Source organism: Haemorhous mexicanus, chromosome Z (assembly GCF_027477595.1).
Source record: "Haemorhous mexicanus isolate bHaeMex1 chromosome Z, bHaeMex1.pri, whole genome shotgun sequence".
In the NCBI taxonomy this organism is placed as follows: domain Eukaryota; kingdom Metazoa; phylum Chordata; class Aves; order Passeriformes; family Fringillidae; genus Haemorhous; species Haemorhous mexicanus.
The window spans coordinates 62,245,134-62,258,946 of NC_082381.1; the positions used below are offsets into that span (position 1 = coordinate 62,245,134).

General features: G+C 36.3%; 1 protein-coding gene across 3 annotated transcripts in view; it reads right to left on the minus strand.

Annotated features, from left to right (window-relative positions):
- Positions 1 to 4,085: 4,085 nt before the first annotated feature.
- SMARCA2 (SWI/SNF related, matrix associated, actin dependent regulator of chromatin, subfamily a, member 2) overlaps positions 4,086 to 13,813 on the minus strand; it is a 119,313-nt gene continuing 109,585 nt past the window's right edge. For all 3 annotated transcript variants that reach the window (XM_059836645.1, XM_059836647.1, XM_059836646.1), the window contains 5 exons: positions 12,385 to 12,490; positions 11,056 to 11,157; positions 6,874 to 7,006; positions 5,617 to 5,759; positions 4,086 to 4,982 (listed from right to left, as the gene is read on the minus strand). In XM_059836645.1, the coding sequence (XP_059692628.1) occupies positions 4,947 to 4,982; positions 5,617 to 5,759; positions 6,874 to 7,006; positions 11,056 to 11,157; positions 12,385 to 12,490 (520 nt within the window). In that variant the 3' untranslated portion in view covers positions 4,086 to 4,946. The remainder of the gene's footprint in view (positions 4,983 to 5,616; positions 5,760 to 6,873; positions 7,007 to 11,055; positions 11,158 to 12,384; positions 12,491 to 13,813) is intronic.

Genomic DNA, 13,813 nt, shown 5'->3' on the forward strand with positions numbered 1-13,813 from the left:
TACAGGGGAAGAAAACAGAAGCTGTCACCATCTAATTGGATAAAATTTTTGTTCTTACAGTGTCTGCTGTGGTCACAAATATAACAAGGAAGGAAAACACCACACAGATTGAAATACAAGCTCTTTATAATAGACAGGAGAATACATAACAGTGTCTGATCAAGGTGCAGACTTCAGTATGTTCTTTAACATATCCATCTCTGTGTGAACATAGAGTCATAATATGGTAAACACTGCCACACTGTAGCTTCCTCATCAAGCTAATGGAGAGACAAGGGCTAGCATCTGGAGAGCAGGTATGACTTCTGCATGAGAAAGAAGTACTATTGTGTCTGTCCAACTGTCACTTGAGCTCTTGGTTGTTAAGGGGAGAAAAGAGAGAATGAAGCACCAACTTACAGTCAACTTTTGTTTTGTATCATGTTTAAATAACTGTTGAATAAAATATACTTTCTGACTTTCCTCACAGAGAATAGGCAGGCTGCCTCTGGATAATCCTTCCTGGCATTTTCATTTCAGTGTAAGTGACAAAGTTACCCCCCAAAACCACAGTCCTTGCTGTTTAAACACTCATATGGCCACACAGTCCTAAAGTTCTGTCCCTGCTGAATGGAACATCCAGTTCCATCAGAACCAAATTAGGTAAATGCTGACTGGTGACTTGTTTCACACTCTTTGCTTATTGCTTTCTTCTCACCTACCTCTACACTTTTATTCAGCACAGAAAGATTAGGGATGAGTGACACCTCAAATAATATACAAGCCAACTGCAAAGGTGTCAAATTGTGTACCACTCGCCTCTTGTGTATCACTCACCTCTTTGGCTACCCTGAACCTAATTCCTCTTCTTTTCTAAGGTCAAAAAAACCATGTAAGCTACTTCTGCTAGCTCCTTTTTTGAACCTATGTTTCAGCATACAGTTCAAGTCCCTACTCAAAAACTGCAGGAACTTTAAAGTATTTCAGAGGTTTTTCAGGAAATGAGCAGAGGGGAAAGCAAGACACCAGCCTAAAAATCCCTTTATAAAAAACTAATTTCGTTTTAGTATTCTGTGTCTTGTTTTTAGTATTCTGTTTTCAAGGCTAGACTATGTTTTGGTAAACCTGATCATTCAAGCATTCATGTAAAAGTGACAATAGCTTGGGCATTATTAACAGAGCTATTAATGCTTAGGTAGTTGACAGGACTGAGCATGTATTGACAGCTCAATAACTGCATACAATTTTGAGATTTAACACTGCATCAGCTCAGCCTTTGTCTTAGTGTGCACAGAGGCTGTGACAGCATTTGCTGTGTCTTCATGCCTCCACAATCATTGAGTCACCAGCTTCATTCATGAGCTGAGGGAGTGAGAAATACTTTGCACTGAGAACCAGACACATTTAAGGAGGAAGCCATTTATATCAACGATGAGAAAATTCGGTATTTTCTTTGTTTCTTTCAGGAGATGTGAGGGGAAAGAAATATTACTAATAGCGTCTGAAATGCATAAAAGATGTTAAATGTTTTTCATCTGGCTCACTTACACTGCTGCCTACTTCCCAGGAGAAATCAATGCATCAAGAAAATATCTTGCTATTTACTTCACTTTTCTTGTCTTCATCAGAGCTCAAGCTACACCACTTCCAATTTTATTACACTACTTTTGGATCTACAGCAGGAAATGAGCTAGATTTCCTCAGTATGGACTGTAGCATTGCGCTTTTTTGGGTACAGTCCGAAAGTTATTTCAAGTGTTTTGCTTGTCACTTTGTACTAGAGAGGGAATTCTGTAAAGGAGAAAATAGTTCCACCTTAAACACAGATTTGTACATAACTTAAGTAAAGATTTTCTCCTTTTTTTGGTAAACAATTAGGAAAGTTACACATGACAACAATTTTCCCAGTACCTTTTTTTTTTTTTTTGTGTAGCAATGTACTAAGATTGCCAGGAAGACAATTCATCTTGAAAAATACAGTCAATTCAAACAGAGAAACAGCCAGATAGCAATTAAAATTCTGCTCTGGTAGAAATGAATTAAAATCCTAAGCAAAATAACAGGACCAACTGCAGTGGAGGCATAAGCACAGCTTACATGCTAAATCTACCTTATTTTAATGCTAAAAAATATTTGCAGGTCTTCTGGGGGTTTTCTGAAACTCAGGGAGGAAATTAAAAATATTTTGAAATTACTTAAAGATAATAAAAGAAACTGCAGTAAGAATTCAATTATATTTCTTCATGCAAACTGATATCATCATATGACTTACAGTTATTGACCAAATGCAAAGCTACTTTCAATTTCAACAGAAATGTTGCATCTTCTTAGTTAATTTTTATTATCCAGCTAAACGCCCATCTGCAAATAACGAGTTCTTGAAAAATAAATGAAACTGGGTCACTGCAAAGTCATCAGCGACTCTGGGGATGGGTAATGTGATACTGTGCCTTTTATATCCAAGTTGGCAGTTTAAATCCAGTCTAGGCCAGCAGTGACTGGAGCCTACTGCCACAGGATTTTTGTCATGTGTAACAGGTTAGTAGATTTGATTCATTTTGCAATGAAAAAAATAATATTTCTTTATGGTCTTATGAAACTGCCACTGAAAACTAAACTATCCCGCATCACAGAATCACAGGACTATAGGCAGGCACCTCTGGAGGTCATCTGGTCCAATCCCTCCACTCAAGTAGAGACATGTGGAGGTGGCTTTTAAGTAATTCCAAGGGAGACTAAAGCTCTATGGGGAATTTGTTCCAGGGTTCAGTCACCTTCATAGTAAAAGTTTCACAATATTCATAGGCACTGCTTGTGATTTCAGTGTGCCCACTGCCTCTTGGTCCTGTCCTGAAAAGATCCTGGCTTTGCCTTCTGTGCACCTTCCCTTTCCCAATACTAATGCACATCAACAAGATGCCTTTGAGCCTGTTCTTCTTCATGCTGAACAGTGCCTGCTTTCTCAGACTCCCTGTGCATGTCATGTGCTCCATCCTTTAACTATGCTAGTGGCCCTTTCCTGGACTTGAGTCTCCAGTATGTCCATGTCTTCTCTTCAGCTGCAGTCCACTACTGGACAAAGCATACATCCCAACAGTGCTGAGGTGAAGGCAAGGATCTCCTCTCTGGACCTGCTGGCAACACTCCTCCTAATAAAGTCTAGGATATCCTCTTTGTACTGTTGCCTCACGTTCATCATTGGCTCACTTCATCTCCACCAGGACTTAGTTCTTTGCAATACTGCTTCAGACACTGGTAGCATCAATGTGAGCCTCTGAGATCAATGACACCTCTCTGTGAAATAGTGGGTCCTCCATTCACACTAGGAATACAATGTTTGAAATTGCTGAACCTAAGCAAAGCTGACTTCTCTCAGTGCAGGGCTAATATAAGCAAATGGGCACCAGTCCAACTTACTGATCACTTTTCAAATGAGCTACAGAAATCTGAAACAGTTAACATACTGCAAGGCAGCATGAAGAGATTTATTGGAGACACACTCTCAGAAGTTCATATAACAAAGAAATGCTCTGTTTACAAAGAGGCTTCTAGGCTTGAACATTTTTTACGTAAGATATGTTCAACTCCAAGTTTTGGTTTTGCAGAGTAGCAATGTTAACTGCAAATATATAGTTTGAATGTTTAGATCACTGCATCATATTGCATCACCACTGTGATACCTCAAGATAAGACTTTAAATAAACTGACTTATGGTGGGCTGACTGCCTGCATAACTAATTGTATTCATGCCCACTAAGGCATATGGATATATATTTCCTTTCCTGAAAGAAAAAGAAAAGAATTTATTTTATTGCTTTATCACTCCAATTGTAAATAAGTAATGAATTATGCTTTTATTTCAAGGTAGTAGTCTTCTACTTCAATTTTATTATTCTTCAACATGTATTACATATCTTCTCTCCATCTCAGAAAATACTTTTATGATATGTGGATTCTACATCGAGGAAGGACCAAAGTGGACTTGTCTACAGGAGATACTCCTGCTCTCTCCTTGCTATTATAAAAATATTTTTGTGGAACTTGTAACACAAGGCTGCATCTATTGAACTAAATTATCTCTTTATTAGGAAAACACCAACACCACATTCTTCAAAATTACTGGAATTTTATTTGCCTCAGGCTTATGACTTGCAACCAAAGACATTGTGCAAAGAAAGCAAAGATTAAGTACACTTTAGGGAAAAGGTGATAATCCACATTGGTAACATAGAAGATCAGTCTGATGAAAGAAGCCATACGTTACACTATATAGATTGCAATATTCAATAGCATTTTTAAACCAACTTCTTTAATAGAGAAAAAAAAGTTAAGCAAAGTTTACAGTAGACATAAATTTGATACAATTCAAAAAGGCTTTTTCTGAAGATCATCAAGCATAAAGTGGAAAAATGTATATAGGGTAAGGTGTATGAAAGCTAACTACTGAACATTTAGAAGCTATTAAACAAAGTTGCATATATGTACCACAGTGTAAAAAACCAATACAGGACAAATAAAAAATTTGAAAACGGCCTGATGAAAAATAAAATAACCAGTGGCTTTTAATGACTTCTCCTGGTTATCAATGCTACAAAAGACTTTTTTTTTGTTGCCTTTCTGATGCCACTGAAAAAAACCTTATCAAACGATAAAACCAGGCACAATCAAACCATTACCAAGTCAAAACCAGTCCATAGAAATATACTATCAACCCACATTTTCCCTCAAAAGGTTTCTCTGTTGTTTTTTGAGGCCCATTTGGTCACAATATGTTACATTTTTTTGCCTTTTTTACACCATGATATCATATGTTTGTCTGGCACTATCCTAAAGCTAATTTATAGAGAATGAGAATACAGAAATGACCCAATGTCTATTTGACAAAAAGAATTCACTGGGTGTAAAATAGGAGAAAAGAGAAGAGAAGGGGAAGGGGTCAGTTCTGCCAAGAAAATAAACCCTATGGATCACTCATCATCACTTCCGCTTGCTTCCGACTGGTCCTAGAGGTAAGAGACACAAGACAAGTCAGAAATTCTTTCCAGCTGTTCTGTTGAATTTGTTAAAGAAGGAAAAATGAAGTATGAAGAAGAAATATGACAATTAAACTGACAAATTAAGATAGCCTGAAGAAAGGTACTGTGTTATCTAGTATTCTCTTTCATGAAATTTCATCTAATTGCTGTAGACTTCTTTAGAGAGGAAAGACAGAGAGTCAGGAAACACCAGGTCTTTCTTTCTATCCAGACATTTAAAAACAACTAGGAAGACATCTATTTTCATTTGTTGCAATAATAGAAGCACCCACTAAAACAAAGGTAAAAAATAATCAAGCTGTAAGTTTTTCATTTGTGGACAAAAGCGAACAGACCATGAGCCTTAAAGATTCAATGAATGTAGGAACAGCTCGAAGAAATAAGATCCAAACTTCTTAGACTTCTTGTCTTCCAGCACTGGTATCAGTTTTCATAAACACACTCAGGTACAGTTAACACCCCCACCCAATTCTCTCAGGATGATGACTACAAGTTAAATATGTGCTTAAGCATGAATAGTTGAGAATTCTGACAGCAAGCAGAACAGGGCAGAGACGCAATCACTGCAACCACTTCCACAGTCTCACTGAACAAAACTTACATTTTCATCTTGATCCTCATCACTATCATCATCACTCACGACAGGCTTGGCTTTTCCTCTGCTTTGCCTCTTCTTGCCTTTTCCTTTCTCCCGACTTTTTTCATCCTTCTTATTCAACTTGATTTTGACTTTCACTGATTTTGCTGCAAAAAATTCAACAGCGTACATTAATGTAACATTCACTTATCAGCTTTAAATGCTGTCTCTTGTTCACAGAAATTCACCTCTGGTAGCAGCCTGAAAAGGCATTCCCCTCTGACTTTACATGGGCTGTGGAACAACAAAGCAAGAGGTATTTGCTTTATTTCTCTTGTTTTCAATAGTTGTAACAGTAATATATTAAACTATAAAGACTAACTTTTAGCTGACCGTATACCATTTTCTTTGGATTCTCAGAATGTACGGTGTGCACAGGTAGTATATGGTCCTTTGAAAAGATACACATTTAAAAGCATTTTCTTCCTTACCATAGAAATATTTAACCTTTGTATAAACAGACTTTTTTTGTATTTTAAAGTACAGAAGTTCTATGTGGAGGTTTACTGGCGAATTTTGAATTGACACGTTTCTAAAGCACACGTTATTCTGATTCCAGAATATCCATTAATTTCCAAATGAGCTACTGATGTTGCATGCTTAGCACAGACATGTGACACACTTGGAAGGGTAACTCAGGGCTAAGCACTACAGCTTCTGTAACCAGAAAAAAGGGGTAGCTGGAATTTGGATAGAGGTACTGGATGCCACAAAGTGCAATGAAGGAATCCATCCTTCTCCACTACATCATGTTTCCAAACCTACAGGGACTTAATGAGGTTTCTGAAACAACCAGAGTTTCACTTAGTCCTTGTCACACTGAAGAGTGTTTTCAACATAATCTGGTTCTTAACATGTGATGAACTTTGTAGGTCACATCATGCCTGAAGGTTGACCACTTGCCAATAAAGACTGTCTCCGGCCTTTCCAGGCACTTCCATTTACAAACATCATGAACAGGCCCTGAAGGGCTTATAAACAATTATGGTCGCCCACAAAGCACCTCCACAAATTGTTTCTGGCTTCGGAGTAGCTTAAATAGAAGTAAGCCAGAACGCCAGTTGAAAGACCAAAACAATGTTACCCCTAAGCAACCCTAGTAAGAAACTATTTCCACCAACAGAAAATAGAACCTAATAATCAGTCTCCATGCAGAAGCAGCATAACCTGCTCTTCCATCTCCCGAAACATTTCCTTGTCAGTATATAGCTGGAGACTCACATTCTGATTCTGATTCTTCTTCCTCATCTTCTTCTTCATCATCATTGCTTTCATCCTCACTTTCTTCTTCTTTGGCTATCTTCTGTCGTGCACTTTTGAACACAGACTGAAGAACAATGGAGTCCTCATAGATCTACAGTACAGGTACAAACCTCTGTCAGAACTATGAAGTCAAGCAGAATCAGAAATTCACACCATAGACCTAAATTTCCAGTGCAAGTCTACAGAGTACATGGCCTTTTCAAATACCAAGCAATAATGTCTGTTGCATGAATTGTATAAGTAATGCCAACATTCACTCTTCATGCTCTAAATGAAGAAATTTGTCAGTAGTGAGCTGCAAAGAAACAACTCCTACAAGGTATTACATCTAAAACGTCTAGTTAATGTTTTTCTTGTTATCTCTGCTACCATAGGAACTATTGTGCATTTTCATCAGATCATAACACCCTTGAAAACCTGCCAAAGGAACCGACTTCAGCAGTAAGCACCATAATTGAAACATGAGTTATCATCTGACAATACAGTTAATAATGACAAATGGCTAACCCTCATTTAATTATCTTTATTTTTTTTTCTGAAATTCAAAGAGGCTACAAGGAAAAGAATTTATCCCAAGCAGCTCATCCCTTCCTTCCTCTCAGATCTAAAAAGACTGAAAAAAAAAAAATTAGGGCTTCCTCTAAATTGAACATGTGTTCTCAAACATTCTCTAGTATCCCAAGTATCTTGGGTACATTCGATTTTATCTTTAACCTCCAGCAGGACGGGACTCTCAAGAGTGAACTTTTGGCTTGTAACATATTTCTTAGATTTAACAAAGTAAAAATCTTGCTGTGTTGCTGAGTATCAGATTCTTTGCCATCACCTGAACAAATGATCTTGAGTGGTTTGTTTTGTAAAATGGCAGAAGACAAGAACTGCACAATTCAGCATTAAAAAATTAAGAAACATTCCTAGAGGAGTATAGAGGCACAGACTATATTTGATTTTATCATCATCATCATCATCATCTACCTTGGCTGTCTGTCATTCTACTCCTCAGGTTGAATGACACACTTTCTTGTATAAAGGGACACTAGGTATTTGTGACAAAAATAATGGAAGGATTTTTGGCTGCCATTATGCAGTCTGTATCCTAAATGTGATAGAAGTGCTCTAATACTTTGTGGGTTCAACAAGCTGAATTAGAAAAAGTTTGTTCAGAGTACTTAACATGAAATATCCAATTCCTTCTTTTTTCACTTGACCACCAAGTGCTTTTTTTGAAAAACTGCCTTCCACTGTGGATTGCTCCCCATTCTCTGATTTCCTCTGTGCTTTTTGTTTTGAGATGTTTGACTGCTCTCAATCATGGTAAAATTTTAATGTATTTATTATCTATAAAAAATAATCCTGAATGTTTTGAGAAGGCCGCTCTCCTATCCTATGACATTAGTGAGCTGTGAGACTCCAGAACTTCCTTCCTTAAAGTCAAATAATAATTGACTTTCTCTTATACCTATTTCTTTTCAAATCAGCTATTGCTAGAACCTACCGAATTCCTCTGGAGAACTATTTATTTTTCATATATATAAACCTAGCATATTAATTGTTCTTAGGAATGGGTCTTTCAACTAACCTTCTGCTCTTTCTCACAAAAACACTTTTCTAAGACAAAAAGAATTAACGACCTGTATGACTTTTTTTTTTCCTAATGCTGGTCACTACATATTTAGGGCATCAGTGTGACCCAGACTTTTAAACTGTTTCCTAATGAAATAAAGAGGTTTCAAAAATTATTTTAACCTTCTTTATGGGGAATTACTTGTAATATTCCTATCTATTCTGATACACAAAAAACCCCATGTGGCTGCTTCATGAAAATAGAAATTTTATTATTTTGACAGAAACCCAATTCCAACAGGTTTCAAAAAAATCAAGCAACAATGACAGCAGAACTTCCTTCAAAAAGGGAGAAGCAACAACAAAAGAACTTCACAACAAATTACAACATTCATGAGAAATCTTCTGTTTGAAGAGACACACAAGCATCTTTAACCTTGTATGCATCTGTGTGTCTACTACTTGTTTGACTACTATAACCTGAAAAGCTTTTCAAAATACTGAGGTTTCATTGAGGACAAAAACCTTAACTCATAGAGTCATTCTATCCATGAAAACCCTGAATAAGCTTCCATTGCAGATGAAACTGCTTTATGCCAAGGAAAAGCAACAGGCACCACACTAAGAGAACATCTGAAGGTGACTGAGTGCTTAAACAACTACCTGAATTAGCCCTTCTGTTGTGAAATAATCTAATTTACTGAAGTCAATTGTAGTGTCAGAGCAAAGGGAGACCAGAACTATAACAAAGAACACAAGGTATCATGGAAGCCTGGAAAACTGGAGGACTACTGCATAAGTGTCCTGCAACTCAGGGGAAATAAAAATGAATGCTCTGAGAACTTTACAGAGAAAAAAAAAAAAGAGAAAAAAAAAAGAAAAAAAAAGAAAAAAAAGAAAAAAAAGAAAAAAAAAAAAGAAAAAAAAGAAAAAAAAGAAAACAAAGAAAAAAACCACCTTAGATACACACTATTTAGCCTTCATGATATAAATAGTAAAATTAATGTGGGTTCACTGGAACAGAAAATAATACTACTACACTGATAGATGTTATTTCCAAACAGAGCAGCAATATCTACTAACACTTCTATTGACTCAGGATTACTCATCTCAATTCTACAATCTCTGCCCAACAAGACACCAGTTTTCCATAAGCGGGTTGAGTCATTCTGATGTGAATAATTTCATTATTTTCCCCATTTCACTATTGGGGTTTTTTACCTCTTTTTACCTCCTCTACCAACCTTTACCATTTTCTGAAGTCTCATTTACTCTTTTTTTTATTAACTTTCCTTCATTTTTTTTCTCCCTCTTGTTATAATTAGATACTTATTTTCTCCCTCTTGTTATAATTAGATACTTATAGCCATTTTACTGCTATATGAATAAGCAGTAAACTGAAAATCTACATTTGAACATGTAGCAAAATTTTGTCCCAAGAATTCTACCATAATTAATTTACTTTTAATAATGTTTTCAGCTGATTTATTTGTAGTTGCTTCCATGTAACTGAAGACAGTAAAAAAAAATCCCATGTACATATTAGAGAAATAATATTTTCTGTCTCTTGATATCAAAAAAAATCACTAAATGATGAACTCCAACAATTCTTTATAATAAATTCCATACTAATTTTTAATTCTCAAAATCTAACATAAACTCCCCAATTTAGCTAAATGTTATCATTAATGTTTAGAAATTTTAAGAAAACATTTGTTATTGGCAGCATCATCCTTCAGCTTACTTTTGTTTAGCCTTCAAATAACATCTTTTTTTATGTTTCCCTAACATCTCTTTCATGTTAGGGAAACTGTCTTCAGGGTCTCTGCTTCAAATGAATATTGTGTTTGCACCACACTTTTTGGATCTCATCTTTAAAAATAATCATCCAAGACTGTGTTTCACTGTATTGTTGGACAATTTTCTTATCTGTCTTATATTTTGTAACTGCCATCCAAATGTCATAGTCTTTCCTTTTGTATAAGCACCCTGCTCTGAATTTTGAGCCCACTCATGCATGCGAAACATCTGTTTGAGATGAGTTTGCCTTCTAAACCTGAGACTCATCTTTCAATAATAAAAGAAATTTAAAAAACAGAGGTTTCAGAGGCTACATAAATCTTTACTGATGGACAATCCTGAATTTTTATCTTCCATTAGCAGGAATGAAGAGTGTTCTATGATGTATTTCTTCAATATCCTGCCCTAGAGCTCTACAGTTAACATCTGCTACTTCTGTGATGCACTGTGGAAAACCTAAACTGATGTATCACTTCACACACTGCCTTTCACCACAGATTCAAAACCAGAGAGTCTTAATGATGTTTTAAAGTACACACAGACCAGAAAAAACTGATCTCAGAATTAGCTCTAAAAACATGTTTTCTGAAAATACACACTGCAGCAGTGTCCAATGAATTCTGGATTCTAAAAATGCGGACATTTTTCTCTACTCAAAGTAAGAAATGAAACAGAGTTTATATACAAAATAGTAAACAACAAGCACTAAAAATGTTAGATAGGGGAAACACTATGTTTAACAGAATTTATGTTGAATAGAAATTAACTCATTCAGACCTGAGATCCCTCCAAGTTGAATGTCTGTGCATTGTGACACAGCAACATGACATCTTTTTCCAAATCCCCAAGACTCCGATATTTATGGTTGCGAATTCGTTCCTGTTGCATTTGTTGAGGAAATGAATACAAGTATTGATGGGAAGCGGTGCAGAAAGAAGAACAGCAGAGAGGAAACTGAATTAATATTTGATTAAACACACTAAAAGCTTTCTCTTAAAAAATTTTACCTAAGCATCAAGATAAAAATCTGTTTAAAACAGAATGTCTTCAACCATGTTGTTAGCATATTAGTCAAAAAATACATCAAGGTAAAAGAGCAGAAATTAAGCAATTTCTTTGTGAACTGTAAGGGTTAAAAGCAAAAGAAATGGAGCTCTTTTGGTAAAAGAAGTTCAAGTTTTGTCTTCATAGGAAAGAAACCCAGTAACTGTAACACAAGTGAAAGATACAGATTTATGACTTCACTCAAGCTGCAACATGCTGCCTAGACCCCATCTACCAAACTCTCTTTGGATCTGACTTGGCTCTTCCAAGGTAGGAGGCTAGGGTCTAGAAGGGGAAGCCCTATGAAGAGCCAGCTGAGTACATATAGTTTGTTCAGCCTAGAGAGGAGGAGACTTATGGGAGACCTCACTGGGGTCTACAAATTCCTTATGAGGGGAAGTGCAGGGGCAGGCACTGAACTCTTCTCTGTGTTGACCAATGATAAGACCTGAGGGAATGGCCTGAAGTTGTGTCAGGGGAGGTTTAGGTTGGATATCAGGAAAAGGTTCTTCACCCAGAGGGTGGCTGGGCACTGGAACAGGCTCCCCAGGGAAGCGGTCACAGCACCAAGTCTGACAGAGTTCCAAACGTGTTTGGACAATGCTCTCAGGCACATGGTGTGATTCCTGGGGTGTCCTGTGTGGGCCAGGAGTTGGATGTGATAGTAAGTGTGCATTCCTTCTAACTCATGATATTTATGGTTCTATGATTTTAAATGTAGGTATAGATATATTCCCCGAGAACTATGAAATCTTTGTCAACAGTGTGTTTTTATCAAATCTGTTGACAGACTCACAAATAGGTCTTCACAAAAAAGGCACTGAGATGTCATCTCTGTCACATTACTATAGTTTGATTTGGCCTTGAAATTACAATGATACACTGCAATATACATCAAACAAAATTACTAACAAATTGTGTGACAATGTTTAAAATCTAATCCACCATACAGGTGGCAGGAAATATTAATATTGTTATTTTAAAAACAATGTTATGGTCACACTTCTGTAAAACAAAAAGAAATGGAGGAACCTGCATTTCCAAAATTCCTCCATTCCTTACCTTTATCTTTTTGAAGTCCACTGGTTTCCTAATCAATTCATAATACTCTGGTAGTTCTTTCCTGGATGGGAGCTGAATGAAGACTTCACTTAGCTGCCGTCCTGAACTGTTGAGAAAAACAAAGCCATATGGAAAGGAATTACTACAACTTTCTCACAAAACACACACACACAATCTAATAGTAAGAAAAAAAATTAAATAATGGAATAAAATCATGTTTTTTTCTTTCAAAGAATTAGAAACTGAACCCTGATTTTTAAATTTGGTACAGACCATTAACTTACAATTTGAAATTTGAAACTGTTGTCCTAACATATCATTAATATGTCATTGACATCTAACATCACTAGAGATGAATACATAGAAAAGAGGCTTTTGAAAGAAGAATTAGGATTCGCATCTGAATTACACAGTCTTTTGCTGAGTACACTCCTATTGTTTCCTTGTTCAGTAATTTTTAGCAATTCTCCCTTCAGTCACTCTTTAAATTTGTCTTCTTCTTGATCACTATATAGTTAGTCTTGTAATTCCTCATTATAGCAAACCATACTGACTTCCATTATAGTATACGCTGATTGCTATTACACTAACTCGATGTTACAACCAAATAAATGAGTAACTTCTATTAATGACTGTTGGGTTTCTGGGAAGATCATTCCAACTATATTGAAAATCACTACTGCCATTTGTACCTCTTCACTCATTTGAAATAAAGTGAAAGATTTTCTACAAAACTTTTATACTATCAGAACATTGCCTATAACTTAGATGTATCCATACTTCCCACTGTTCATCCTCTTTTAATAGCTATTATAACACTTTTGTATTGAGGATCTTTTTTTCATCTTCTTATTTGTCATTTTCCAAATAATATATGGCTACAAGTCACCTTGAGAGAAAATGTGCTGATAACGCTTACGGGTATAGGTGGTTTTGTGTTGTTTTTGGTTGGGTTTTTTTCCCCCACGTGCATGTAATTTTCGCAGAGTAGCAGAAAAAAGCAGTCCTGTGAAGAACTGCACACAGCATTCACAAGTATTTCCCAGTTCACATTCACATGCTTCCTTCTCTCCCAGCTACTTCAGAAAGGCCCTATTTTCGCAGCTGAATTTTCAGATAGTGTCTCAGGAACATCAAAGTCACAGGAGTTGGGCAAAAAGGCTACCAAGGACTGGTTTCCTTCTGGGTTTTCTCTTGCAACCACACTTCAGAGTGGTGTAGGATCTTACCAGACATTGAACTAAAACTGAACTGAAGGTTAACTGAAGCAATTCTGCAATAGAGAATAAGGATAATAAAAAGCATGAAGCTAGCAACAGCTCTCCCCTTTATGGAAGTAATTAATGCTTACTATACAGTATGCCTTTCTTAATGCCTGAGGTAACATCAGAATTTGAGAAGTACTATTTTTCTTATGGACCCGATAGAT